Here is a 24,216-nt window from a genome sequence, read left to right as displayed (position 1 = left end):
TATGAGTGGGGGAACATGAATGGAGGTGGGAGTGAATGTGAGTGGGGGAATGACTGAGAGATGAGCGAGCAGTGAGTGGAGCAGTGTGAGTGAAGGAACGGGGCAAGTGGGGAGAGCAAATGGGAGAGTGAGAGTGAGAATACAAGAGGGGGAGTGAGCTGGGAAGGGTGAGAGAGAAAAGGGGAGTGGGAAAGAAGGGAGGGTCTCACCCCCCAGGGGTCACTCACCAGGAACTTCCGCAGGTCCTTGTAGTTGGTGATGATGCCGTTGTGGATGACGATGAACTCTGAGGACAGAGGAAAGGCCCTGCTCAGCCCCGTGCCAGCCCCAGCCTGGCAGCAGAGCCCACACACATTCCTGTGGGACAGGCCCTCGGCAGAATAAAGCACATTTCACCTCCTGGTGCCATTCCCTGCTCTGCCCCATTGGCATGGCTGGGATAGGGGGGATAGCAGTGACCTGGGTGGCACCAGGGCTACCCAGACCCTGCAAAGCCCCTGCAGGCACCTGAGCACTCGGCAGCTCCCGTCCTGTTGGGAGCAGTGAACTCCGTGCTGCTGCTGCTGCCAGCTGAGCACTGCTGTCCCCTGGGCAGCCACGGCCAGCACAGCCCACGCTGTGACAGCCCCGAGCACACCAACCCCGTTCCCTACAGGGGGAATTAGGGGAAAAAAGTTTACGAAATTCCATTCCAAAGAACAGCCACGAAAATTCCCACCATCCCATTTCCTTCCGTCTTCCCCTCCTTGCCCTGTGCCCACGCACCCACCCAAGCCCTGGGCACCCACCCCAACCCTTCCCAGGATCCCTCACTGCTGGGAACACTCCCCGTGGCCAGAACCCGAGTCCAAGCCCAGTGGGCTCAGCACCACGGCCTGAATGAACCCACTGCCGGTGCCCAGCCACCCCTCCCGGGACATGGAGGGGCAGGCAGCTCTCCCAGAGGCTCCAGGAGCTGCTGAGGAGCCAAGGGTCCGGGGAAGGCACTGACCATTGTTCTTGTCGGAGCGCTGCGGGTGGCTGTTGATGGGGTTGGGCTCCCCGTGCGTGGCCCAGCGCGTGTGGGCGATCCCCAGGTGAACGTCAAACTCGATGTCCAGGTCCATGTCCTGTTGCTCTGCAGCAGAAAGTTTTAGTCCTGAGGGGTTGTCCATACCCCAGGTCAAGCTGGGAGTCTCACCAGGCCTTGGGGACTACAGGGCAGCAATGCTGACAGGGCCAGCAAATCCCACAGGACAGAATCACAGAGTTGTCAAGGTTGGAAAAGACCTTTAGGATCATCAAAGTCCAAACCAAAACCTCAAGGGGTTTCAGGGCAAGGCAGACGCACACAGAAAACAGCCCTGCATTCCTCACTCTGCCAGAACAAAAAGCAACCTTTAAGGAAGAATCCAACCCTGAGCTGTCCCTCAGGGGTGCTCCTTGCCATCCTGTCACCTGTGGCTGAGCCAGCCCTGCACACCACCATGGTTATTCCTGCATCCCTAACCCCACTCTCTCCAAAGTCTACCATGAGCATGAATATTTCTTTTGGAAAAAAAAATACTCCTCTCGCTGCACAAGTGTTTCCACAATCTTTTTAAAACTGTATATCCTGACATTTTCTTGAGCAGGAAAACCTCCCTTCAGGAATCCTCTGTCCATCTCCTATTTCTGTACCACACACCCCACCTCTTCTGTGCTTTCTGGCTCCTGGTTTACACTAAGATTAGACTGACCCAGCTCCCTCTGGGACACTCAGCACTCTGCACCTCAGGTGAACACAAGAATGGGTTAAAAAGACCTGAATTACACCAACACAGCAGCTTCTGAATGTGAAGTTGAGATTCTGACTGCTCTGAAAAGCACCTCCCCACCCTCACACAGCCTGTATTCCACTCCCAGCAACTTTGTGCATCTTTGCACTGAGCGCAGATTTAATGAATTTAAGGTTTAATCAAGGGAACACAAAGAGGCAGGAGGAGATGCAGAAGCCCTCGGTCTCTGCAGTCCAATCAACGTGACAGTGACACACACCAGAGCCCTCCTGCAGCCACTGCAGAGCCCGGCCCCACGGGACGGCTCGAGCTGGGACAAGCGTTCCATGGGAACATTTAAAACCCAGCTGGGGAGGTCCTTACAGCATTTCTCCTTCTGCCCAAGATCTAGGTCTTGATAATTATCTCCTGCTAATTCCTCTACTCTCAGTTCAAGGTGTTTTTTGGGTGCCTGTTTATGAGTTTTTCTTGTCTGTTTTCCATGATGCATTTCAGGTCTATCTTACTTCAGTAGGAGGCAACTCATTTGTCTTGAAAAAATCAGGACTTCTCTGTAGCTTCACACCAACAACCACAGAATCACCAGGCTCTTCACAGCTCATCCCTGAGCGTTTACATCTCTGGCTCTTTACACACAAGTTACTTGGAAATACGGTGTTTGTGGGTAAAACAGGTGATATTTAAAAAAAAACGAGGTGAGAGGACATGTCAAGGGAAGAGGGCAGGCAAAGGAGGAAAGGGAGATACCTACTGTGAACCTCTTCATCCAGAGCCTTCACTTTCCCCTTCTGCTTGATAATGTGGATTTTGCAAGCATTGGCTTCCCAGTCTTTGTCATTTCCGCCATCCAGTCCCACACCTAAACCCCACCATGGAACACAAAGAACGAGGGTCAAGTTCAAAAGTTATTACAGTATTTTATGTAAACAAATTCTGCCCTTTTTGATTCTTCCAGAGCCCTTTCTCCAATAGCTGGCCCTCCACATAAAGGCTAGATACCCCTTAGATTAGAACTCAGTTTTCTCTTTGTCACCTTGTCAGTATTTTGAAAGCGTTAGGAGGAAAAAACAAAAGCCCTCAAGAATGTTTATAGAAATCTGTATATTGAAGTTAATCCAAACCTCTGACCACAGGCACATCCAGTTTGTGTTCCAGCTTTCTTCAAAAGCAGAAGGTGGTAGAAACCATTCACAATCACACCATAAAAACCATCACTTAGAGCCCAAGCTCCCAGCAGAGCCAGTGCAGCTCAGACAGGTACCTGCGGAGTCGTAGCCTCGGTACTCCAGGCGCTGCAGCCCTTTGATGAGGGTCTCCAGGATCTCCCGCCTCGTCCGGGGAACATGGTAGTTCAGGTAAGCAAAGATGCCTGTGGGGGGGGAAAGAGACTCATTTTACACCAAAATCCCAGCTGGGGAAGCTCTCTGTGAGCACCAGGTTCCCACTCCAGCAGCCTCTGTGCCTGCGGGAAGCTCCCACTGCACTCCCAGCTCTGCCTGCCCCAACCAAGGCTCAACAGAGACATCACTGACAGTCAAGAGATCAAAACTAGCCAAAACCACTGAAAGCAGCTGAGCAGGACAGGCCTGGGCACGATGGGAGAAGGAATTTCCCTGTAAGGTGGACGTACACAACAGGATGAGCTGTCAGGAGACAACACAGGGCACAGGAAACTCATCCCTGCAGGTGAACAAATCGAGGTTCCCTCACGTGGAGCTGAAGAACCGTCAGAGAAAGGAATTCTTCCTCCAATAGCTTCTTCCAAGTTCCTCCCACAGACTCACTAAGAAAAACAATCATTTCACTCATGCAAACTAAGACTCCCAAACTAATGGAGCTCTCCTTCCTGTAGGTTGCAAAGGAAGAGGAATTGCTGCTTCTATTTTTACACAAATTCCTCGATCTCTAATGCCAGCTCCAGCTCAGAACAATTCTCCCTGGTGCCACCACGAAGCAGCAGGATGAGAAGACATTTACTGGATGCTACAAATATCCCTTCTTGAAACCTACAGCTTCACCCTGTGACATTTGAAAGGAGAAAATATCTGTGTGGAGTAAAAGCAAGACCAGTTTCACACAAGCATCCATCTGTGTAAGTGACTGGGAATGCCAGGTTTGCAATTTGAGAAACTTTATCAAAACCTCTTGAGGAGAATGGAATTCAGTCTCACACACACAAAGACATAAAGTCCTTCTTAAGGCATCCCAAATCTTTGATATTTTCCTGAGGGTGCTGCCATGCAGATCCCAAACTTTTATTCATGAGAGTTTTACTCCCAAGGTGGCTTTTGGAACATAAATTCTTACATTTACCCACAGAACATTTGAAAAACTCCAGTCTTAAGCTGTTTGTGTTTTGGACTTAAACTAAATAATTCAAAGCCTTTCAATGTCTTTATTTTATAAGCACAAGTATGGACTACTCAATGCTGAGGGACCATGGACAGGTCTCAGGATAAGTTTATCCTAAGCTTCTTCCCATTCCCTTTAGAAGTTACACCTCCCTGCAGCTCTGCTGCCAGCAGAGCACACCACAACTCGCTGATTTTCTTCCACACCGCACATTCAAGCGTTCCTCTTTCTTAATCCTAGTCAGATGAAGGGGAAAAAATGGAAAAGGAGCTTTTCACTTTGTTTCTTAAGCTTCTGCCTTCATTTCCCCAAACCACCTGCAAGATTATCAGGACCACGTTTATAAAAATTCAGTTCCATTTCCATTGCTCCTGACATCCCAAACCAACAGGGCACACAGGGCTGCTGCTACCTGGTCAACATGAGTGTTGGATCCAGTAACTCCACAGACAGGGTGAGCTCCTCCTGCACAAACCTCCCTATCCACAGCTCAAAGCTCAGCAGACAAACCCCTGAGGGCAGTGAACCACCTCTGCTGCGCTCCAAACCTCTGAAGGATGCTTTGCCCCACGCTCTCCATGTCCAAACCCTCACCCCCACCCTCCTGACAAAAAAAAACAGTTTTCCAATTTGAGATACTTTGTTCACTCTGTTTCTAAAAACTGCCAACTTCAGGCAAACAGCAGCTTCCCTGTTCCAAGTGAGCTGACTCCAAATAGCTGAAGGATGGCACGTTTCAGCTATGTCCTGGATGCCTAAAATCCTTAAATGACTCGCAGGCCTTACAGCAGGAAGGAGCACAGAGCAGATTGCTTTGTTAGCAGGAGCTGGAGCAGCCCCTTTCCTCGTACAAACACCCAGAGCAGTGGCAGAGTTACACATACAACAACAAGTGTGCACAAAGCAAAGAGAACCAGCACATCTGAACTCTTCTGGAGGCAGCTGGGCTGCTGCAGCCTGTCCCTGACACCGCCCTGCACACCAAACACCTCCCAGGACACCATCCAAAGTACAGCTGCTCCACAACAATCAAGGCCAACACAAGGAACTACGGGCTCAGGAACGCTGCCTGCATTTTTCCAAATTACCTAAATCATTTGCGTTGAAACCTCTCCGTGTTTTATGTACCTTGGATCCCGTTCCCACCCAATCCCTGGAGCCTCACACCCCGTTCTGATGGTGCTGGGGCCTTCACGGAGCTCTCCAGAAGCACCTCCAACCCTTGCAGCCCTCGGTGGCATTTCAGCTCCCCTGCCACGGCACAGCCCAGCCCCACTCAGGCACAGCCGCCCGGGAAGTCATTCCAGGGCACAGCACCGAAGGCCACCCCGGTGGGATACACAAACAGGGCCGAGGAGAGGTGCTGAGGTGCTCTGGGATCTGAGCACTGAATTCCTGCTGTGGCCAGCCTGGCTCCCGGACGTGCTTCCCAGAGAACAGCACCAGTGTGAAAGCACAAGGGCCCCATTGATGGAGCACAGAGGGGGCCCTTCTTCCCAGCAGGGCACGGGCAGGATGGGCTGCAGGGAAAGGGTGGGGAAGGAGCAGTGGGACACCTATGGAGAGTGCCAAGAGGGGAGAGAAGAACTGTAGGGAAGGTGGAGGGGAAGCAGAGAACAGCAAACTCGCTCTGTGTGCTCTGCCACCTCACACCCGGCTCGGCCCGGCCGTGTCGCCGGCCTGGGCAGGGAGCGGCGTGTCCGAGGGGTGCCAGGGAATGGACTGGGACTGAGGGATGGCAGGGATGAGGGGTGCCAGGGAATGGACTGGGACTGAGGGATGGCAGGGATGAGGGGTGCCAGGGAATGGACTGGGACTGAGGGATGGCAGGGATGAGGGGTGCCAGGGAATGGACTGGGACTGAGGGATGGCAGGGATGAGGGGTGCCAGGGAATGGACTGGGACTGAGGGATGGCAGGGATGAGGGGTGACAGGGAATGGACTGGGACTGAGAGATGGCAGGGATGAGGGGTGCCAGGGAATGGACTGGGACTGAGGGATGGCAGGGATGAGGGGTGCCAGGGAATGGACTGGGACCCAAAGGATGGCAGGGATGAGGGGTGACAGGGAATGGACTGGGACTGAGGGATGGCAGGGATGAGGGGTGCCAGGGAATGGACTGGGACTGAGGGATGGCAGGGATGAGGGGTGCCAGGGAATGCTCCAGGACCCAAAGGATGGCAGGGATAAAGGCTGTCAGGGAATGCTCCAGGACCCAAAGGATGGCAGGGATAAAGGCTGTCAGGGAATGCTCCAGGACCCAAAGGATGGCAGGGATGAGGGGTGACAGGGAATGCTCCAGGACCCAAAGGATGGCAGGGATAAAGGCTGTCAGGGAATGCTCCAGGACCCAAAGGATGGCAGGGATAAAGGCTGTCAGGGAATGCTCCAGGACCCAAAGGATGGCTTCTGGCACAAGGATTGCAGCTTATTCTGAATCTGGTTCCCTCCAGAAGGGTTGACTTTGGACACCACCATTAAATCTGAACCCAAAACAGACAATGACCTGAGAAGTTGTTTTCCCTGCAGATTTCAGCAAGTTCAGTCACACCTACAGTAAAAAACTCCAACCAGCAGCCCAAACCCTGACTGCTTGCACCAGATCCCAGCTGCTGGCAGGGCACGACGAAACCAGCACAAAGTGGCAGTGGCCTCCCCACAGGGAGGGGTGGCTCAGCTGGGAGGAGAGGGAAAGCTGGAGTGTTTATCCCTGCCTGTACTGCAAACAAACACAAAACACCCATCCAGAAAGGAGCCAGCTTGGCATTTGTCTCAGGCATTGAAAACAGCTATTAATTACAGCACAATTATATGAAGAGGCCTGTGAAAAAAACTGAATCCAAGACTAAGAATGCCACAAAAAAACCCCAACCCGCCCAAAAAAAACCAACCCAAGGAATTCAGTGCTTCTTCTCAGAAAGCACAGAGACTATGAAAACTAAGGAAACCAGAAGAAACACAAACGCAGTGTTAGTGCTGCGAAATACAGACACACTCTCCAAAAACACAGAACCTGGGAGAGACAGTTTTGATTCAGCCCAGCTTTTAGATCCTAAGAGGAAAATAGCTGGAATGATAGTGGAGATGCCACTGGGAAAATCAAATTCTAAGAACTCATCCGTGAGCAACACATCTGTCCTGGGTTGCAGTGTATTCTATTCCCATCCTCACGAGCTGCTGGAACCTGGTGGGGCAGGGTTTCCTTGCCTCCTCTCCCTGGACTATCTTCTGTTAATGAGCCTAATCAACACTTGGCCTCATCACTCATCATCCCATTGTGAGATGCTCCACCCAGAGGGAGGAACCAAGCATCCCATCCTGGATATCATCTGAGATTCCCAACACCACAGACACCCTTTCCACTGGATTTCCAGAGGACAGGAGCTACGCAGCCACCACTGGACCTTGCGAGGAAGAGCAGCCCCTTTCTACAGGATCACTGCTCTGACAGAACCACATCCAGCACTTCAGGAGGACTGCAGCCCCCATCTTATCGGACTGCTGCTGCTACCCTGACTAACAGTGTCAGGTTGTATCCTGACACTGTCACTTTGAACCAGTGTTTTCTGCCTTTTTTTTAAATTTCCCTATTAAATTGTTATTCTGACTTGGTGCCTCCCACTGGTTTGTTTTCAAACTAGCACAACATTTTACAAATGAGAAGGCAAGTGAGACAGGGAGGTTTAAAACTCACCTTGGAGAAAACAGGAAAAAATTAAATAAAAATAGAATATGCATAAATGACACACCATAAAAGTAACAAATGAGGCAAGAAGGCTCCTGTAAAAGAACACAAGTCTTCCTAAGTGCATGGCTTACTAGTCTACGGGCTAAAATCCAATATTTGAAGGCTTATCTCCCATTTGTGTTACTTATCATAATGAACTATGTGTAAATAAACTTCATTTTTGGAAATATTTACAAATGTGTTTCATTTTCCCTTTTACAAACATCCTGTAATGATGTAATTCTTCATAGCTGGGGAAAGTTTGAATCCCCATTTAGCAAACAGCATTTTTCCTGTCTCTTAACTACTGGATCGTTCAGGAATGTCTGAACAATCACACCTTGTAACCACTCCCGCTTTCATGTACAGTTCCACTGCCCTCGACAGAAACACTGATGAGGAAAAAAAGATGCAAAGTGCTCTTTATACTTCACTGACCTAAGAGTATTTCTGAAAAATGTTTCCTTCTCCCAGCAGCCACCAACAGGGCTCTGAAGAGAGAAGCCTCCTCTGGAATTAGACCTCGAGCCGTGGGTGCCACCTGTGTCACTGTGCAGTGGGGATCCCCACGGTGCCCGGGTGTCGCAATGTCCCTTCACCAAAAACCCTCCTTTCACTCCAAGTGAACAGAGGGTTGCTTCATGCAGCCACAGAACACCCAACTCCACCTCCCAGCCCAGCAAAGGCCTTTGTCACACACCAGAGACACGTTTTCCCCGAGTCACAACGCCCTGCTCAAGCCTTGCTCTCTCCCTCCCTGAGCTTAGACTGAAATCAATCGACACAGCTCGAGACATGAGAAGACATCAAGTGCACAGAGCTTGGTCAGGAGCCCTCTCAGAAGTGACAATTTCTCCATCAAAGTGACAGTTCATTGAAATCACTCAATGGAAACGTTGGTTTGGATGGAATTCCAAGGCAAATCCACGGAGTCCCATCAGGGTCCCACACGGTGCACCACTAGCCTGGATGCCAGGTGCTGAGAATGCACAAGCTTTGAGCAGAATGTTCCCCAAACCAGCCCACCGCGAGTTTCAGGGCCCCGGCAGACCCAAACAAGGAGTTTTGGTGGTTTCAGTACACATTTAGACGCCCTTCCACGCAAGTGGTTTCAGCAAGAACGTCACGCCTGCCCTCTGTAACACTGCAGAACGAGCCAGCAAGAGGAAGCACTCCAGAAAACCAGGATATATCGTGACACTTAATCACTCTGCCTTGATGAGAGCCCCGAGCTGGCATTGTTTGAGGCAAAATACACATGAAACAAAAAAAACAACCCTGGGAACTTCCTTCTCGTGCTGCACTGTTTGCAATTGTGAAGTCCCAGCTACAAGAGGAGAGCAGCAAGGATACCGCAGGAATTCCTACCTGACAGCCTCAGAAAACACAACACCCCTGTCTGGAACATACTGACACACCTCAGGACTGACACGAATGCACTTCAGAATCAGCATAATAAAACATTTCAACTACTAACCTGACACAGGACCTTGCACGTGTGGACTGGAAAGATAAATCCAAGCATGTCAGCTTATCAGACAACTCTTGAATCATGCTAAGATCCATAGTAGTAAATTCTGTATATATTTCTCTCAAGTGAAATACCTCGAGCAATGTAATCTAGAATATAAACCATTTCCTTTCCTGCAGGTTTGCCTTAAACACTTTATCTGGGGAACCACCAGAACAGGCATTCAGCTGCTTCTGACACTCAACTCTCTCACAGAGCTGATTTCTAATACTCAAGCACAAATCCTAGGCCTTCTTACCACCAGCTACATAAAGAATTCCCCACAAACAGTTGGTAATTTTAACAGAATAACATTTTCAACAAATGGACGTTGTTGATTTCTAAAGCTGACAGTGACAATACTTTTTCTGAGAACTTTATTTTCCTGTGAGCTTTTTCGGAGCTCAGGTTCTTTTATTTCATGGGACATTCACAGGCAAATGAAATGAATCACCACTTCCAGGTAAATGACCTTCTCCAGATCCATGAAGTTACTCAGGAATTGCTTCTCATAATCCTTTCCCTACTAAAGTAGAAAAGCCTTCAGGCAGGGTTTACTTCCAAATTCCTTTACCCTATTACTGTTAACTCATTTCCATAGACCTTGTTATCAGTACATCCACCTGGCCATTCCAAGGAATCCCTTATCCCAGAACTGCTGCTCAGCCCCACTGGAGGAGCTCCTGTTGCTGCTGCCTGGCCGTTCAGGGAGGCGCCAACCCCTGAACCAAAACATCCCTTTTTCTGCCCAGTCTGAGGAGCACAAGGTCAGGCCCAAGCTCGCTGTCATTGTTATGTCTGGGAGCTGCACAGAGGAGAGCTGACACTCAATTCATCACCTCCAGGCAGGGAAAAAAGCAAAACACAAAAACATCCACTCCGTGGGGATCCACATTTGTCCACTGGACACTTCTCTCGCTGCCCACGCGCACAGCTCCCTCTCCAGCTAAAAAGGGCAGGATATTTCTCTTGTCGAGAGTAAACAACCAGAGCAGCAATTCCAGGGGCTCACTCTGGGCCACAGCCACTGCTCCATGCTCCACTCCAAGGCAGACACCAGGTACACCCAGGTGTCACCGATGTGGGAGGCCTGAATGTCCCCACTGATGTACATGTTACCCCAGAACTAGAAACTCAAGTCTTTCCTAAGCCCATTTTTATCTTCAGTAATCACTAGTAAAACAAGACCGAAATTCTACAATCCAAGACCTAAATTCTACAATCCCTTTTTGTCATTAAAAAACCAGCCATGGCATATGACAGGTTTACTGATTTACAGAACAGTCTATCGAGCCTGGCTACCTTGAAAAACCTGTTTCCTGAACTGTTTGTAGATGCCATTGAACTGGTTTGGTGCATTTGGACCAAAGCACATCCAATTCATACCTGGCCAGGTGTTCAAACTGCAAGTTTCTGATACACACCAAGGACAAACCCTATTTTTCACTAACACTATCAGAAACAACCCCCCAGCACATCTAAACAGCATTGATAGCTGCACTTTGAGGCTCCTTTCCTTTACCTGTCCAGCAGCACAAGCCCGTCAGATCTTGGGATTTCGTAAGGTCACAAACCTGAACATCAGGCTGAAAACACTGCGTTGATAATTCCAGTCTGGAAGTTGCTGATGAAGTGAACTGAAGCTCTCCCTTCAGTGTGACAAACTGAGGTATCTGAGAATTCAGGTAACAGCAGCAGCATTGTCATACTTATTTTTTTTTAAACTCATCTTAATCACTGCCTCTCTACGTGAAGTGAATTGGAAAAGACTCTGAACGTGGATGGGCACCCACCAGGCAGCATGGCAGGATAAAGCAATGTTTATCCATCCCCACTTACAACTCCATCACAGAAATGTTGTGTCTGAGGGCTCAAACACGACACCAGGCCCGTGCAGCTGCCACAGCCTGAGAAATCAGGGCCCTCTGCTCCAGACAAACCAGCAGCCCTTCAGTTAGGAGAGACAAGTCACTCTCACTCCGGGATACATCCCCGACTCTCCAGAGACAATAAACCCTAATGCTTTTCTCACCCTTTCCATAAAATGTTTCAATATCCAAGAAGAACTTCACTTGTATCAAAAAGGGGAGAAACACATTAAATCCTGAACACAACTAAGTAACTGCCCGGTATTTTCAGGGCTTATCACGACCAAAAAGACAAAGAGCAGAATGTTAATATTGCACATTTCAAAGGCTAGATCTCAAGTAAGGCAAGCACGAGGCACCAAAACCATCCCCTATTCTTGCAGCAAGCTATTTATAATAATAATTATCCTTTCTATTCTTAGCTTTGCTCCGCTTTGTACTTTTAACACAAATTAACACGGTGTTAAATGTGAGCTGAGGTATGAGTCTCTGATTGATTCTCTACAGCACTCCACAACTTGACAGCTTGAAGGCAATGCCGGTTCCATCCCACAAAAACAATGAGAGAAATGGCAACTTGCACATTAAGTGTAAAACCCACAGTCTCGCTTAGAGCATAAATTTTCACACAAAAATATCGGAAAAAAAAAGAAGGCAGTGTGGAAAGAAAATAGGAAAATCCAATAGATCGCTGTTGCATAAATTTCCATGGAAAAACATGAAGACGACGGGATAGGAAGAGGAAGAGAAAGGATAAATGATATTCCTGTGTGTAAAGGATGAGGCAGGGTGGCTGTATTGCCATGGGAAGCGCAGTGGAAGGCACAGCGGCCACAGGAGAACCAGAACCAGCCCCGGCGGCCCGAGCTCACCCCGGGCTTGTGCCGAGCTCGGGGCACGGTTCCGGCACAGCCGGGCCAGGCCGCACCCACGGCCCCTCTGCCCCCCAGCCCACACCGAGCCAACCCAAACCGACCTGTGGAAAACAAATTATCACGAGTTGTAACGCCTAAACAAAAACACCACCACCACCACTTGGCACCCGGAGTGGGAGTGGTGACTCCGACAGGACCAGAGCCACGTCCGGAAACGCCACCGGAGCGCCCCTTCCCACCCGTACGTGCCGTGCACCGGGGCTCCCGTGTCACCCGGGGCTTTCGGAGCCACGGCTGGGAGCCCCGGCCCCGGGCAGGGTGTCCCCAGCGGCACAGGGCGCAAGCCGCCCGCGCTCGGTGCTGCGGGGCTCGCACAGCCCGGGGCACCGGCCCTTTGTCCACTGCCGCCACATCCGCTACAGCCTGGGGACAATTCGCCCTTTAGGTCACTGACACGGCGCGAGCCGCCTCCCCGCGGCGCCGGCATTCGGGATAACGGGGCCGGGGCTCCTCTCGCCACAGCCGGGGTGGCGGCAGCGGCCGCTGCCCTCCTTCTCCGCCCGGCCGGAGCCGCGCCGCGGCCTCACAGCGCCCGCCCGGGCGGCTCCTCCCGCCGGCTCGGGGCCGGCCCGGGCCCCGCGGTCCCCCCGGCCCGGTGCTTACCGCACATGGTGCTCCCCGGTCCGCGGCCGCGCTGTCTGTGGCGCCGGGGCCGCGCCCCCCGCGCCGGGCCCAGCGCAGGCCCGAGCCCGCCCCGCCCCGGCCGCGCCCGCCATTGGCCGCGCCGCCGCCGCCCCGCCCGCCCGGCCCGGGACGTGGCAGCCGCTGCCGGAGCCGCGTCCGCCGCGGGCGGGGGGCCGGGCGGACAAAGGGGTTCCGCCTGCCCCGAGGGACCGGCACCGGGCACGGGGCGGCGGAAGCACCACCCGGGACATGGGGATGGGCCCGTTCCCTGAGCGCCCCCGGTGATTCCCAGCCCTGGGGCGGGTGGGGGGGGGGGAGCCCGTTCCCAGACCCTTCCCCGTAATTCCCAGATACCGGGGGGGGGGATAGGCCCGTTCCCTGAGCCTCCCCGGCAATTCCCAGCCCCCAGACCCTCGGGGGTGTTGCCCTTTTCCGGACCCTTCCCCAGAATTCCCAGCCCCCAGATCCGAGGCGGGGGGGTGCTCGTTCCCAGACCCTTCCCGGTAATTCTCAACCCCAGACAGCCGAGGGGAGATGTTCCCCCCCCGGTAATTCCCACTGACGCCAGGCAGGAGCAGCACCCACGGGATCATCCCCAGGCCTTTCCGCAGCAGTCAGCGTTTGGAGATCACCGAGTTACGACCCTGAGCGCCCAAGGGCTGCTCCGGGCTCGGGCAGAGAACAAGCGGCCCCGTCAGGCTCCCGGACCCCCCTGGCACGGGGTGCATCCCTCCCCAATCCACGTGGCCTGGCCTCTGGTTTCTTACTCTGTTCTATAACAGCACCTATTCAGAAGCAAGAGAAAGAAACCATTAAGATGAATCTGCAAAGCAAACTGGGACAGGCGTAACTGACCAAGGAGTGACATCCGTGCAGCTGGAGAGCTCAGTGATGCTGTCTGTCTGCAACCACCACCGTCAAACCCTGCTTGGAAACTTATTAAAAGCCTAAGGCTACAAAAGAGAGCAATGCCTTAAGAAAAATGCCATTCATTCAACTTTGTATTACACTAAAAAGTCAATAAAGAAATATTTCCTTAAAAAGCACAGAAAACAACCCACAATGTCAGGACACATAAAAGAACCCGGACGGGGAGTATTTTGAAGTTGCTGCCAGAACCTGGCTGAACACAGAGCAGTGAGGTCACCGGATCTCAGAAACATTAGAAGCCTGCAGCCAGCACACAGCCATCTCCCGGCCTTTCTTCCACAGTGAGGACACACCGGGACAAGCCAAGGGAGGTATCTCGGGACTGGAGCGTGCAGAGCAGCGCTCTCCCATCCTGCTCTCAGTGCTTCTCTCCCCCGTCACTTGGGAAGGGCTGACTTCACACCCTGATTTTTCTTCCATTTCCCCATCTTCCAGTAGGAACAGAACTCCTGGTCACAAAGCCATCTGCTGAAGCCAGGCACCAGGAAGAAATCGTTCCTACCCACAAAAGTAAACACAGCTCCTTGCAAAGCCCCATTTATGTATTTCAATGTCAGAACAACAAATATTTCTCTTCCATAGTGTGCAGGACTGGAAGGAGCCCTGCTCTGCCACGTCGCCCTGCAGAGGCAGCCAAGGTACGAGGCCGGAGAGCAAACAGGATGTGGCAGGAGCAGACACAAACACAGTCCCTCCTTCCCTCTGCCATCCTGCACAGGCAGCCCGTGCCCTCCAGCACTGCACCTTCCCCCCATGGTGGACAATTACACCGAGCAATCAGCTGCTGCATGTTTAAACACACCACTAATGGTGGCTGAACAATTTTACTTCTAAATGAGCTAATTAGTCTCTGTACTTACTGAAGCTGATAAGAATCATCCTTTTCTAACATTTACTTTAGAAGATACGATTTTTATAACGTTTTTTGTTTCTGTTGCTATTGTTTGCACAGTGGTAACTTTCCACGGCCATGGCAGTGTTACATCCTCCAAAATGAAGCTGATGTTACAGGTTATCTTTCACACACAAAAATTTGATAGGAATCAGCAGCTTTTTAACAAGACTTGATAAAATTAACATTCCTGAAGCTCCCATTTACAGAGTAAGGACAGAGAGTCCTGTCAGTCCCAGAGTTGGGGGAATAAATATTTAATATTGCTATTGCACAAAAAAAGTCAAGAAACTTATGCCTTCTTTTTTTTTTCAGTATTGAAGTTTCTTTATGAAAAAACAATACAGAAACACATCACTGTTTTCCGAGCCCACCATTTCTTTGTAAAGACATAGCACAAAGTAGAACAAAAGATTTTTTTTGTAATACAGGGCATTTAATAAATTAATGGATGAACTGCTTAAACTGGTGGTACATTCTCACTGTAAGTACAACTATTTTTCTGACAAGGCAGATTTGGTTGTTCCTCAGCACAAAGATGGTTTACATACATGAGGAGGTAAATGCTTATTTGGCCACAGATGATGAAGCTCAAGTAGAATTTGCTTCTTTCTCCACGTCATCATCGTCGTCAACAACCTGAAATCAAATCCAGAAGTGGTTTAGATAAACAGTTTAAGCTCTCAGTCCTGCAGGATTTATTACATTAAATCCCTGCTGGGCCCAAGGAGAACAGCAGTTATTCCACACCACTGAACGACAATGGGCTCATGAGGAAGGTAGGAAAAACTGGCAATCCAAAATGCCAGGAGGAAACGTGCTTTAATTATAGGAGCTGGTCAAGTTACCATAAAGGCCATGGAAACAATCACTCCAGAGATCAGGTACTTCATGAGAAAGCCAAAGAATCTGCATTTCAAGGGACAAAGCTCGTTGCTTTTTATCACATCAAGTCACCACAGCACAAAGGTAACAGCAAACAACTGTGTCCAGCTCTGGGCTCCTCAGTAGAGGAGGGGTGTGGCACACCGGGGGGAGTCCAGCGAGGGGTCTCCTCCCTCTCCCGCTGCCAATGCGATCAGCCAGCCCTGCCCAGGGCCACTGCTGCTGCTCAGGCCAGCCTGGCACCCACAGCACCCAGGGCTGCTCCCCAGCCAGGCAGTCCCAGCCCACGGGCTGGTACAGGACCTTGCAGAGTTCTCCATCTTTGCCAAGATACAGCTTCTGACTTGGAAAACCTGCATCTCTACATCCCTGGTTTTCCCTAATTGCCAACCTGTTCCTGCTGGAAAGGGATAAAGAGCTCCTTTTCCACTGAAAAGAAAACATCTGTGATCTCTCCCCAGCCCACCTGTTCGACGCCTTCGACCTCAGGGATGTAGAACTGGAGCATGTTCTGTATCCCGTTCTTGAGGGTGATGACGGAACTGGGGCAGCTGGTGCACGAACCCTGCAGCTTCAGCTGCACAATCCCATCCTCAAAGCCTTTGTAAATAACATCACCACCATCTTCTTGCACTGTGGGCCTGACGGAACACAATATTCAGCCTAAGGCATGTAGAGCTGAAACACGGATCCTTCCAAAACCCCTCAGTAAAGCAACACTCAATACCCACAAAAACTGTCAAGACAGAGGGATTTAGTCAGTATTTCTTTACAACTACCTGGTTCACATTTCCAACAACTCCTACTGTGTTGGACTATCTAACATAGAAACTTTCTCTGTAGGACAGTAGGCAAAACATTATTGCAATGAATGCAGCAGTGTATGAAGGAATCACTGAAACTTTAGGGTGGAGAGTGAATACCCTGGAGCAGAGCTCGATCCAGCCTGCACAGGCACCCTGGCTCACCTGGAGGCCCTCTCCACATGCAATAATTGCCTCAGTTACTGCCAATACAACAGGGGCGTGTACCCCCAACAGGATGCAGCGCAGCTGTCACCTGTGATAAGAAGCCCTGCTTCCATAAATAAATATGCAGTTCTCCACAATTTACGCAGGACAGAAAATAGCTCCAACTATAAAAGCTTAATCCTGCTCAGGGGTGAAGGAACCAGCTCCTGATAAGCTCACCCCAGTGCCGTGAGCATTTCTGCAGCCTGCTCTCCCTTTGCCAGCCACAAATGCCCAGCACTGTAGCTCTGTCCCCATAGCAACATTTTTCCAGACCAAGTTAAAACCATCAAGTTACTCTTAACAGAAGCTCTTTATACTGATTTCCAAAATAACTCTCTGAGAACTACAGTCCTAACAGAAAAATCTGTGAACCTGACACATTTATTAACTCACCACAGCAAATTATCTCCATTCCAGAAGGCCAAAGATCATGATTTAAAATTCCATTTTTCTTACTTGAATTAACTTTCTGACACACTACAGGACCTTTCAGATGTACATTCCCCCCATCCTGCACCTTCTGACAACTCCTCTGCATTTAATTCTGATTTGCTGGACAATAAACGCTCTATGTGTAGCCTGGTTTGTGTATAACTTCTGAGAACTACCCTGCTGTAAAATGAAGGAAGATACACCACTGCTGGTATTCTCATCAACAGCTTCTTGGTCCATTGATGGGTACTGGGGGAGGAAATGAAAGAAATGAAAAGGTGGGAAAACCAGAATTTTGGGCAGAAATTCTGTGCCTGTTATGAAAGGCCCCTCGGAAATCAAGGACTGACACACTCCAGCGAGCTTAAACAACCAGGTACCCGGCAGGAGCATGAACATTACTGTCACAGCTTTATACAACTTTATACTTGGCTTCTGGCTTCAACACTTAGCACAGATGTTTGGGAAAATGTTACAGCTTATTTCTACTTTTCTTCCTTTCTCAGGAAAATCAGCCAGCACCATGTGTCAGCTCTGAGATAAACAAATTTTTAAATTAAGTGATATCACTTTAAATGCGGCAACTAAAAAAAAAAAAAAAGAAACACAAAGGCCCAAGTTCATCATAACTGCTATGATTTTGATCCACAAACAAGTTTCTGGTTCCTGCAGTTTGTGAGCTGGGGAAGATGTCACCATCAGATATCACAAACACATCACACATCTTCCCCTGCATCTCAAATGTCAAGTCACTTATTGCTTTCAGTTCGCTTTGGAAGGCAACTAATGAGCACAGAAATATTCTTCAGGTAAACAACACAATCCACAGCCACTCTTGAGACTTCATTAGTTACCACCAGCTTCCGAATTCAAGCTGTGGTAAAGCACCACTAAAATCACAACGGAATGCAATGACAAAATCCATGGAAGCCCAGCATTTTCCACTAGGAAATTTTCCTTTGGAGTATAAACTGCTTTGGAATACTTGGAAGGGAAAGGACAAGAACAATTAAGACAGACATTAATACAGAGAGAAAAAAGTGCCTGTAAAAGCAAAGCCTGTGCTGTTTCCAGCACTTAAAAGCAGCCAGATTAAAACCATGGACCTGTCAAAGGCACTGTGGAGAGCAAGCCCAGGTCTTGCTCTGAAGTCACTCAGCAAAGAGGACTCTGCTCAGCACAGGAGCTTCAACAGGAAAACCAGAGAGAGTTTTCAACTGAACAGCATTCCCAACTCTGGCCAGTTCTGCACTCGAACCCCTCCACACCAGGTGCCAAACCATGAAATCACATTCCCAAAGAAAACGCACTGTTCCCTAAATAAACCCAAACCCCAAGACTAACTCACTCATCCAGCAGCAATGCTCCCTGTTCACCTGATTCTTGTATCCAGCAGCTCCTTAATCATCAGTACAACTTCATCATCTTCTTCTGAAGCAGCTTGGGAAAAGAAAAATGTGCAAGTCAGAACATAGAGAATTCCAGGCTGCAAATTCCTGCCTGAGTTCATCTTAACAAGTTTTTTATTTAAATTCTCCTGCATGCTTTTCTGAGGGAGAAGTGGAGGCTCTTCTGGATGGCACAAAAGCCATGCCAAAAGGCAGGCCTTGGCCTCTCCCTGAAGATTTGATTTACCTGTGTCTGTCCTAGGTGCCTCATCAGTAACCACAGGTAAGCCAGAGGCAAAGAAATCCATTATAGTTGCATAAATATCTGGTTTCAGTAAGTTCCAGTCCAGGTCTTCACTCTCCTATGAGAATCAAAAGAGGGGAAAAAAAACCAATGAAAAAGAGTACCTGCCTGCTGCTGCTGAGTTACACAGAGATTCTGATGTTAAAAATACCCTCATGGACTCTCACATTTGATGCACAGGTCGGACTTCATAGTTCTGTCAAGTCCAGCTTTGCCAAAGAAGCTTAGTCAGACTCAATTTGTGACAGTCAAAAGAAAGGTCTCCTTGTCTGCAAGCCAAGCAAGTGCTTTTAAAGCATTAGCTAAAAAGGTGTGGAAGTCTCTAAAATAAGTTATTATTGGACACATATTTTTACCAACTGTTTCAGAGACTCAAGATTATCAATTTACCAATTTATCATTCCCTGAATTGCCCTGCACTCTCACTGCCCAGCTCCTACATAACCCCTTATCTCTGGTGCCACAGGCCCCACACCTTGTGCAAACACACCTCATCCTGGTCCTACAGCGACTCTGGGACATGTCCACAGCTCACCCAGCCCCAATCCTGCTCCACACAGAGCCAACTTCCGAGCTGACCACGGGCACAGGGCTTCAGCCAGTCCAATGCTGAGCATTTCCAAGACCAAAGAATCTACAGCTTCACTGGGAAGCCACCTCCAGTGCTCAGCCACACACTGCAGTTATTCATTTTCTTTTCTATTAAGGGTAGCTCCCTTTAGTCACTTGTGGACACAGCCTCTGGACCTTCCACCGTGCCTGTCCAAGAGCCTGGCTGGATCTGCTCGATGGCCATTTCCAGACAGCTCATCTTCTAGCACAGCCAAACCTCTGCTCTGCTTACCTTGGTGATTGTGATGAAGTCTGGTCCAAAGAAAACACTTTTAACTCCTTCAACCCGGAATAACTGTCTGTTAAGGAAACAAGAAAAAAAAAATAAAAGGCAAAAATGCACCCAATCTAACAAATTGAGTTTTAATTTTAACAATTAACAATATGGTTAATGAAAACACAACAATTGCATCAAAAGAAAAAAAAAATAATTAAAACTGATGCAGGTAAATACAGTGTAAGGCTGTGGTTTTTGTAATTACGGGGAGAAAAAGGATGTTCTCTTGAAAGACTGGAAAACATCAAAAATGCAATGAATGAAGGAATCAGAAATCTTACCACAAAAGCATGTGTCCTGGAAAATGATAAAAGTGATTTCACAATACCCACTCGAAAGAATTTCTGCACATGAAACAGCTGTATGTGCACTGAGTGTTTACACCACTAAATCAACTGGATTCTGAAATTACTTAAAACTATGGAATTATGCAAGTGCACCAAACCACCTGAAATAAATTAAATTATTTTCTTCCCTCCCTCTCCTCCAGGGAGCTTTTGTTAAATCTTTGGAAAACTAATATTCGCTTTTAAAACAAACAGTCATCCCATTTACAGAAACTGTAACCTGGGTTTAGTGATGCACAGAGCAGGCAGTTTTCCCCATGAACCTGCACAATACACACAACCAAGCTGGTCTGCCCTGCACACATGGCAGCACATACATGGTCTTGGATGGAAATGTCTATTTGCAGACAGATGACAACAAAAAGCCACTTTCTGACAGTCGATTTCACTCTGCAACCCGATGCACCTTGGCACAATGAGATCCTACAGCTTCAGCACTCTGCTAACACGCTGTGATGTCCTCAGAAACCTTTCACACTGGATTTATTACTGCAAGTCACGGAGCTCTGCCTGCAAAAATCCTGTTTGCTCTCAAACAGCCCTGCAAGAGACCTCTGGAAACATCAGAACTGCGTGTTTGATAACCCCCCCAGCTCCTGGAGGGAATGCCACGGCCAACAGCTTCTGCTTTTGCACAGAATTCTGCCAAGGTGCATAAAGCTGCCTTGGCCTGGCATCTCCAGGGGTAACCCACTGCAGCATTCCTGGGTATCACCCCTGGCCTGAAGCCCTTCCACCCACAGAACACACAGAGTTTGTTTTCAGAGACTGATGTGAAAGCAGTGACACACATGCAAAATGGGTGCTTCCAAATACTCCCAGAGACTTGTGATGGTGCTCCAAGCCCCTTCTATGCCACAACACATGAACTGATTCTTACTCCAGGCTGTGCATTTGGGTTACTGAAAGCTGCACTCCCAAGACCTGTTACAGATCCAGCCCAAAATAGGGGCCTTTCTTTGAGCAAAGCACGAATCTTCACTGAAGGAAAAATCCACTGGCTTTGAAGTTCAGCCCCAGCACCTGCCAAAGTGAGCTACTGCATTTATTTGAGAGTATTTGGAGGCTATTCACTGACTGTTTCCCAGTTCTGAAGTTACATGATTTCCAAGTAACTACTTGCATGAAGAGTGTTCTGAGGGGAATGAATTTGAGACATCAGGGCCAGAGGTCTCGCTGACGATGCAACAACTGCTCACAAATACTGACTTGTAACCCCTCTCAATCCAACTGCATGAACCCGACCGTGGTGCCTTCTGCCATGCCAGAGCTGTAGGGAATACAGACAACCAACCTTCCCAGCTTTTATCTCAGGCAGCACTAAATCTCAAATCCAAGCAAGCTGCTCCTAAGGAGGAGCAGACTGATCCCAAGCTGTGCTTAAAAGCATCAGTTGTAGACACAGAGCCCAGACCAACCCCCAAACCAATGATGATGTGTTTAATAATACCTTGCTAAAGGTGAGCAATATGCTGCAGCTGGTGTAGAAAACTCCATAGTCCTCGATTCCAGCACTTCCCTTCCTGGAATAAACTTCAAGCTATTTGGATTTGGTGTGTCCTGAGTTTGAATAAACATGCCTCTTACTGGAAAGACAAAAACAAAGAAGAGAAGTAATACAATCAAACCTAAGGAGCTTAAATGAAAGTCAAGTCCTGATTACTCAGCAAGCCCAGGGTGATCCCTCTGCTCCAGAGAACTGCAGCCCGGACAGCCATGAGGCTCTAAAACACAACACGAGAGCCTTCAGAGCCACAGAACACTGGCAAACACGGGCACATCATCTCACAGGAGACAGCATGATAAAAGGAACCTTGTCTTAGCTGCTTTTGTTAGCTTTTATTTACTAAAAAGCATCGAGCTGCATGAGACTCTGAAACTAAAATTAAGAAGGAACTTCTGCCTGAGTAGAATCATTTAAATGATATTTCCATCTGTGACTAATTCCATGCAATAGCACCTGCAGAATCTTTTTGTCTTAGACTCTTTCTGCTCCAGCATTGAGGGGCAGTTGTTAAATCTGCAAAAGCACAAAGTTTTCTGTGGTACCAAGTTTCACAGGTTTTTTTTTTATTTTTCTTCCTTTCCTGAGCATTGCAGCCTATCAAACATGTGGCAGGTACAATAAACTCAACCTCAAATTCAGGGTAACACCAAATTATGGATAATATTAATGGAGAATCCTGTCAATGCACCACACATGGATGCATGTTCAAGAGCAGGAAAATTCAAAAGAGAAAATATTGAAGCTCTGAGAATGAAAAGCTTCACTTGCAGCCTTCCTGGGCTCTATCTGGATGCTCAGCACTGCATTACAACCCACCCAGGAATTGTTACCACTCAGAATGAACAGCAAACTTTCAGCATTGCCATGGGACATAAAAACCCACAACATGCTCATCTGTTAATTTTTAATTGCAGGTGTTTACCTGCACGATGCCACACAGCAGATGGAAGAGATGGCTTCTTTTGCAGAAGTTGGTGGAAAGGCTGTCGAGTTGTCAGATTATGATCTTTTAACAGCATATGACAGAACCTAGAGAAAAATAACTTTACTAACAATTTCCAAATTCCACATTTGCACTGTCCCAAAGAAAGAGTATGGCAGATGCTTTTAGCAGCCCCGGGGACTCAGCAAGACACACCTGGGGTGGTGTCATTGGCTCACACAAAAGTAAAGGGGGGAGAGCAGCGAGGAAAAAGGAAAAAAACATTAAAAGGAAAAGCAAGACAGAGTGATGGGAGTAACAGGTTTCAGTTTCACAGCTGTGAATACCTGATTTCTGTAACTGTATGCACAGCCAACAGCATCCGGGTATTTCAAAGCAAAGCGAACATCAGAAAATGAAAACAAAACCCACTTCATGTCACAGACTAATTATTACATACTAAGGATCAATTATTATCTGGTTCCTCTCCTCCTTACCAACTATGAGGGGGGAAAGCTGGTAAACTAAGTGAATACCATCTGCAGGGGCTGTTCTGTAAGAGGCTGGTTCTCTCTGGGGTCATGGGGCAGAAGAACACAAGCACTGCACAGAGGCCCAGAAGCCTCAAGCATGGAACAGGAGAGAAGCTTTGTCTCCTGAAACGAACATCCCTGCCGTGAGGGCAGGACACATGAACACAGAAACGGTCTAAATCCTGTTATTTGCTTGCTTTTGTGGGTTTGGGAGCAGGTAGAAACCACAACAGGATGGGTAAGGAAGGTTCCCCAGAAGTTCGCTTTTCTCCCTTTAGCTAATAATGATTATATCCCATTTTACAGTGCTCAGCACAGAGCAGGTGTGCCCAGCAGCACAGCGTCCCCCATACTGATCGATCCTGTGCAAATTATGGGGGAGGAATTTCCTCTTATTTCGTGGCCCTGAAGATACAGGAGTGGGGGAGTGTAACAGCTCCTCATTGCCTGATCTTGTGCACACGTAGGGGTGCAGAATTACCCCTCGGTGCAGGGTCCTGAGCGGGTGTAGGGGGAATTACCCCTCACTGCAGGGTCCTGAGCGGGTGTGTGGGGAATTACCCCTCGGTGCAGGGTCCTGAGCGGGTGTAGGGGGAATTACCCCTCACTGCAGGATCCTGAGCGGGTGTGTGGGGAATTACCCCTCGGTGCAGGGTCCTGAGCGGGTGTAGGGGGAATTACCCCTCACTGCAGGGTCCTGAGCGGGTGTAGGGGGAATTACCCCTCGGTGCAGGGTCCTGAGCGGGTGTGTGGGGAATTACCCCTCACTGCAGGATCCTGAGCCGGCTACGTGGGGAATTACCCCTCACTGCAGGGTCCTGAGCCGGCTGTGTGGGGAATTACCCCTCACTGCAGGATCCTGAGCGGGTGTGCGGGGAATTACCCCTCATTGAAGGATCCTGAGCCGGCTGTGTAGGGAATTACCCCTCACTGCAGGGTCCTGAGCGGGTGTGTGGGGAATTACCCCTCACGGCTCTCCCCGGGTGTGCAGGGCTGAGCACTCCTCAGGAGCTGCGTGTCGGGAGGAACTACCAGCTCGGGGCTGGAAAGGGCTGAGAAGGAGAAACCGCCTCTCGCTGCCCGCCATGAAGAAGCGTCACCCCCGTCCGCGGTGGAGAAAGGAAGGGGAAGAGCAAGGAGCACCCGGGGCGGCCCTGGAGGTCGCGGTGCCGCTAACTGCGACACGGCCCCCTTTCAGTCGCGCGGGGAAGGGGCGAGAGGGGCCCCCTCCAGGAATAAGCCGAGCTCCCTCCGGGAGAAAGCCGTGCCGGGGCAGCGGGAGCCGCGGGCCCCGCGGTCACCTACCGCCCGCCCAGCCCCGCCGCCGCGCAGAGCCGCCGCGCCGCCGCCATCTTGGCGCTCCTCGGGGCCGCTCCTTGGCGGCCCGGGCACAGCGGCGCC

At 49.5% G+C, this 24,216-nt stretch overlaps 2 protein-coding genes and 1 long non-coding RNA gene across 4 annotated transcripts in view; 1 reads left to right on the top strand and 2 right to left on the bottom strand.

Moving 5' to 3' along the window:
* The window catches only part of GFPT1 (glutamine--fructose-6-phosphate transaminase 1), a 36,950-nt gene extending 24,119 nt beyond the window's left edge, over window positions 1–12,831 (bottom strand). For both annotated transcript variants that reach the window (XM_032091866.1, XM_032091865.1), the window contains exons 1-5: window positions 12,753–12,831; window positions 3,019–3,126; window positions 2,509–2,616; window positions 992–1,117; window positions 228–286 (exon numbers count right to left, since the gene is read on the bottom strand). In XM_032091866.1, the coding sequence (XP_031947757.1) occupies window positions 228–286; window positions 992–1,117; window positions 2,509–2,616; window positions 3,019–3,126; window positions 12,753–12,759 (408 nt within the window). In that variant the 5' untranslated portion in view covers window positions 12,760–12,831. The remainder of the gene's footprint in view (window positions 1–227; window positions 287–991; window positions 1,118–2,508; window positions 2,617–3,018; window positions 3,127–12,752) is intronic.
* An 81-nt stretch (window positions 12,832–12,912) lies between these two features.
* Window positions 12,913–15,060, top strand: LOC116435651. Its single transcript, XR_004236807.1, has 2 exons — window positions 12,913–13,054; window positions 13,342–15,060. It is a non-coding gene; the product is annotated as an uncharacterized LOC116435651 (long non-coding RNA).
* On the bottom strand, window positions 14,713–24,198 carry NFU1 (NFU1 iron-sulfur cluster scaffold). The gene is made up of 8 exons (XM_032092144.1): window positions 24,121–24,198; window positions 22,283–22,389; window positions 21,304–21,439; window positions 19,462–19,528; window positions 18,561–18,675; window positions 18,302–18,365; window positions 15,947–16,121; window positions 14,713–15,234 (listed from the first exon to the last, which is right to left on the bottom strand). The coding sequence occupies exons 1-8, from the start codon at window positions 24,165–24,167 to the stop codon at window positions 15,187–15,189; spliced, it is 759 nt and encodes a 252-aa protein (XP_031948035.1). The 5' UTR covers window positions 24,168–24,198; the 3' UTR covers window positions 14,713–15,186.
* Window positions 24,199–24,216: the final 18 nt, after the last annotated feature.

Source organism: Corvus moneduloides, chromosome 27 (assembly GCF_009650955.1).
Source record: "Corvus moneduloides isolate bCorMon1 chromosome 27, bCorMon1.pri, whole genome shotgun sequence".
Classification (NCBI taxonomy): domain Eukaryota; kingdom Metazoa; phylum Chordata; class Aves; order Passeriformes; family Corvidae; genus Corvus; species Corvus moneduloides.
Note: the sequence above shows the minus strand (reverse complement) of the source record. Positions and strands in the feature narration are given on the sequence as shown.

Coding starts and splice junctions, on each gene's coding strand:
- NFU1 (XM_032092144.1), bottom strand. CDS start 24,167: ATGGCGGCGGCGCGGCGGCTCTGCGCGGCGGCGGGGCTGGGCGGGCG. Junction 21,440..22,282: donor TGCTGTGTGGCATCGTGCAG/GTAAACACCTGC, acceptor TTGTCTTTCCAG/TAAGAGGCATGTTTATTCAA. Junction 18,676..19,461: donor ACTTCATCACAATCACCAAG/GTAAGCAGAGCA, acceptor TGATTCTCATAG/GAGAGTGAAGACCTGGACTG.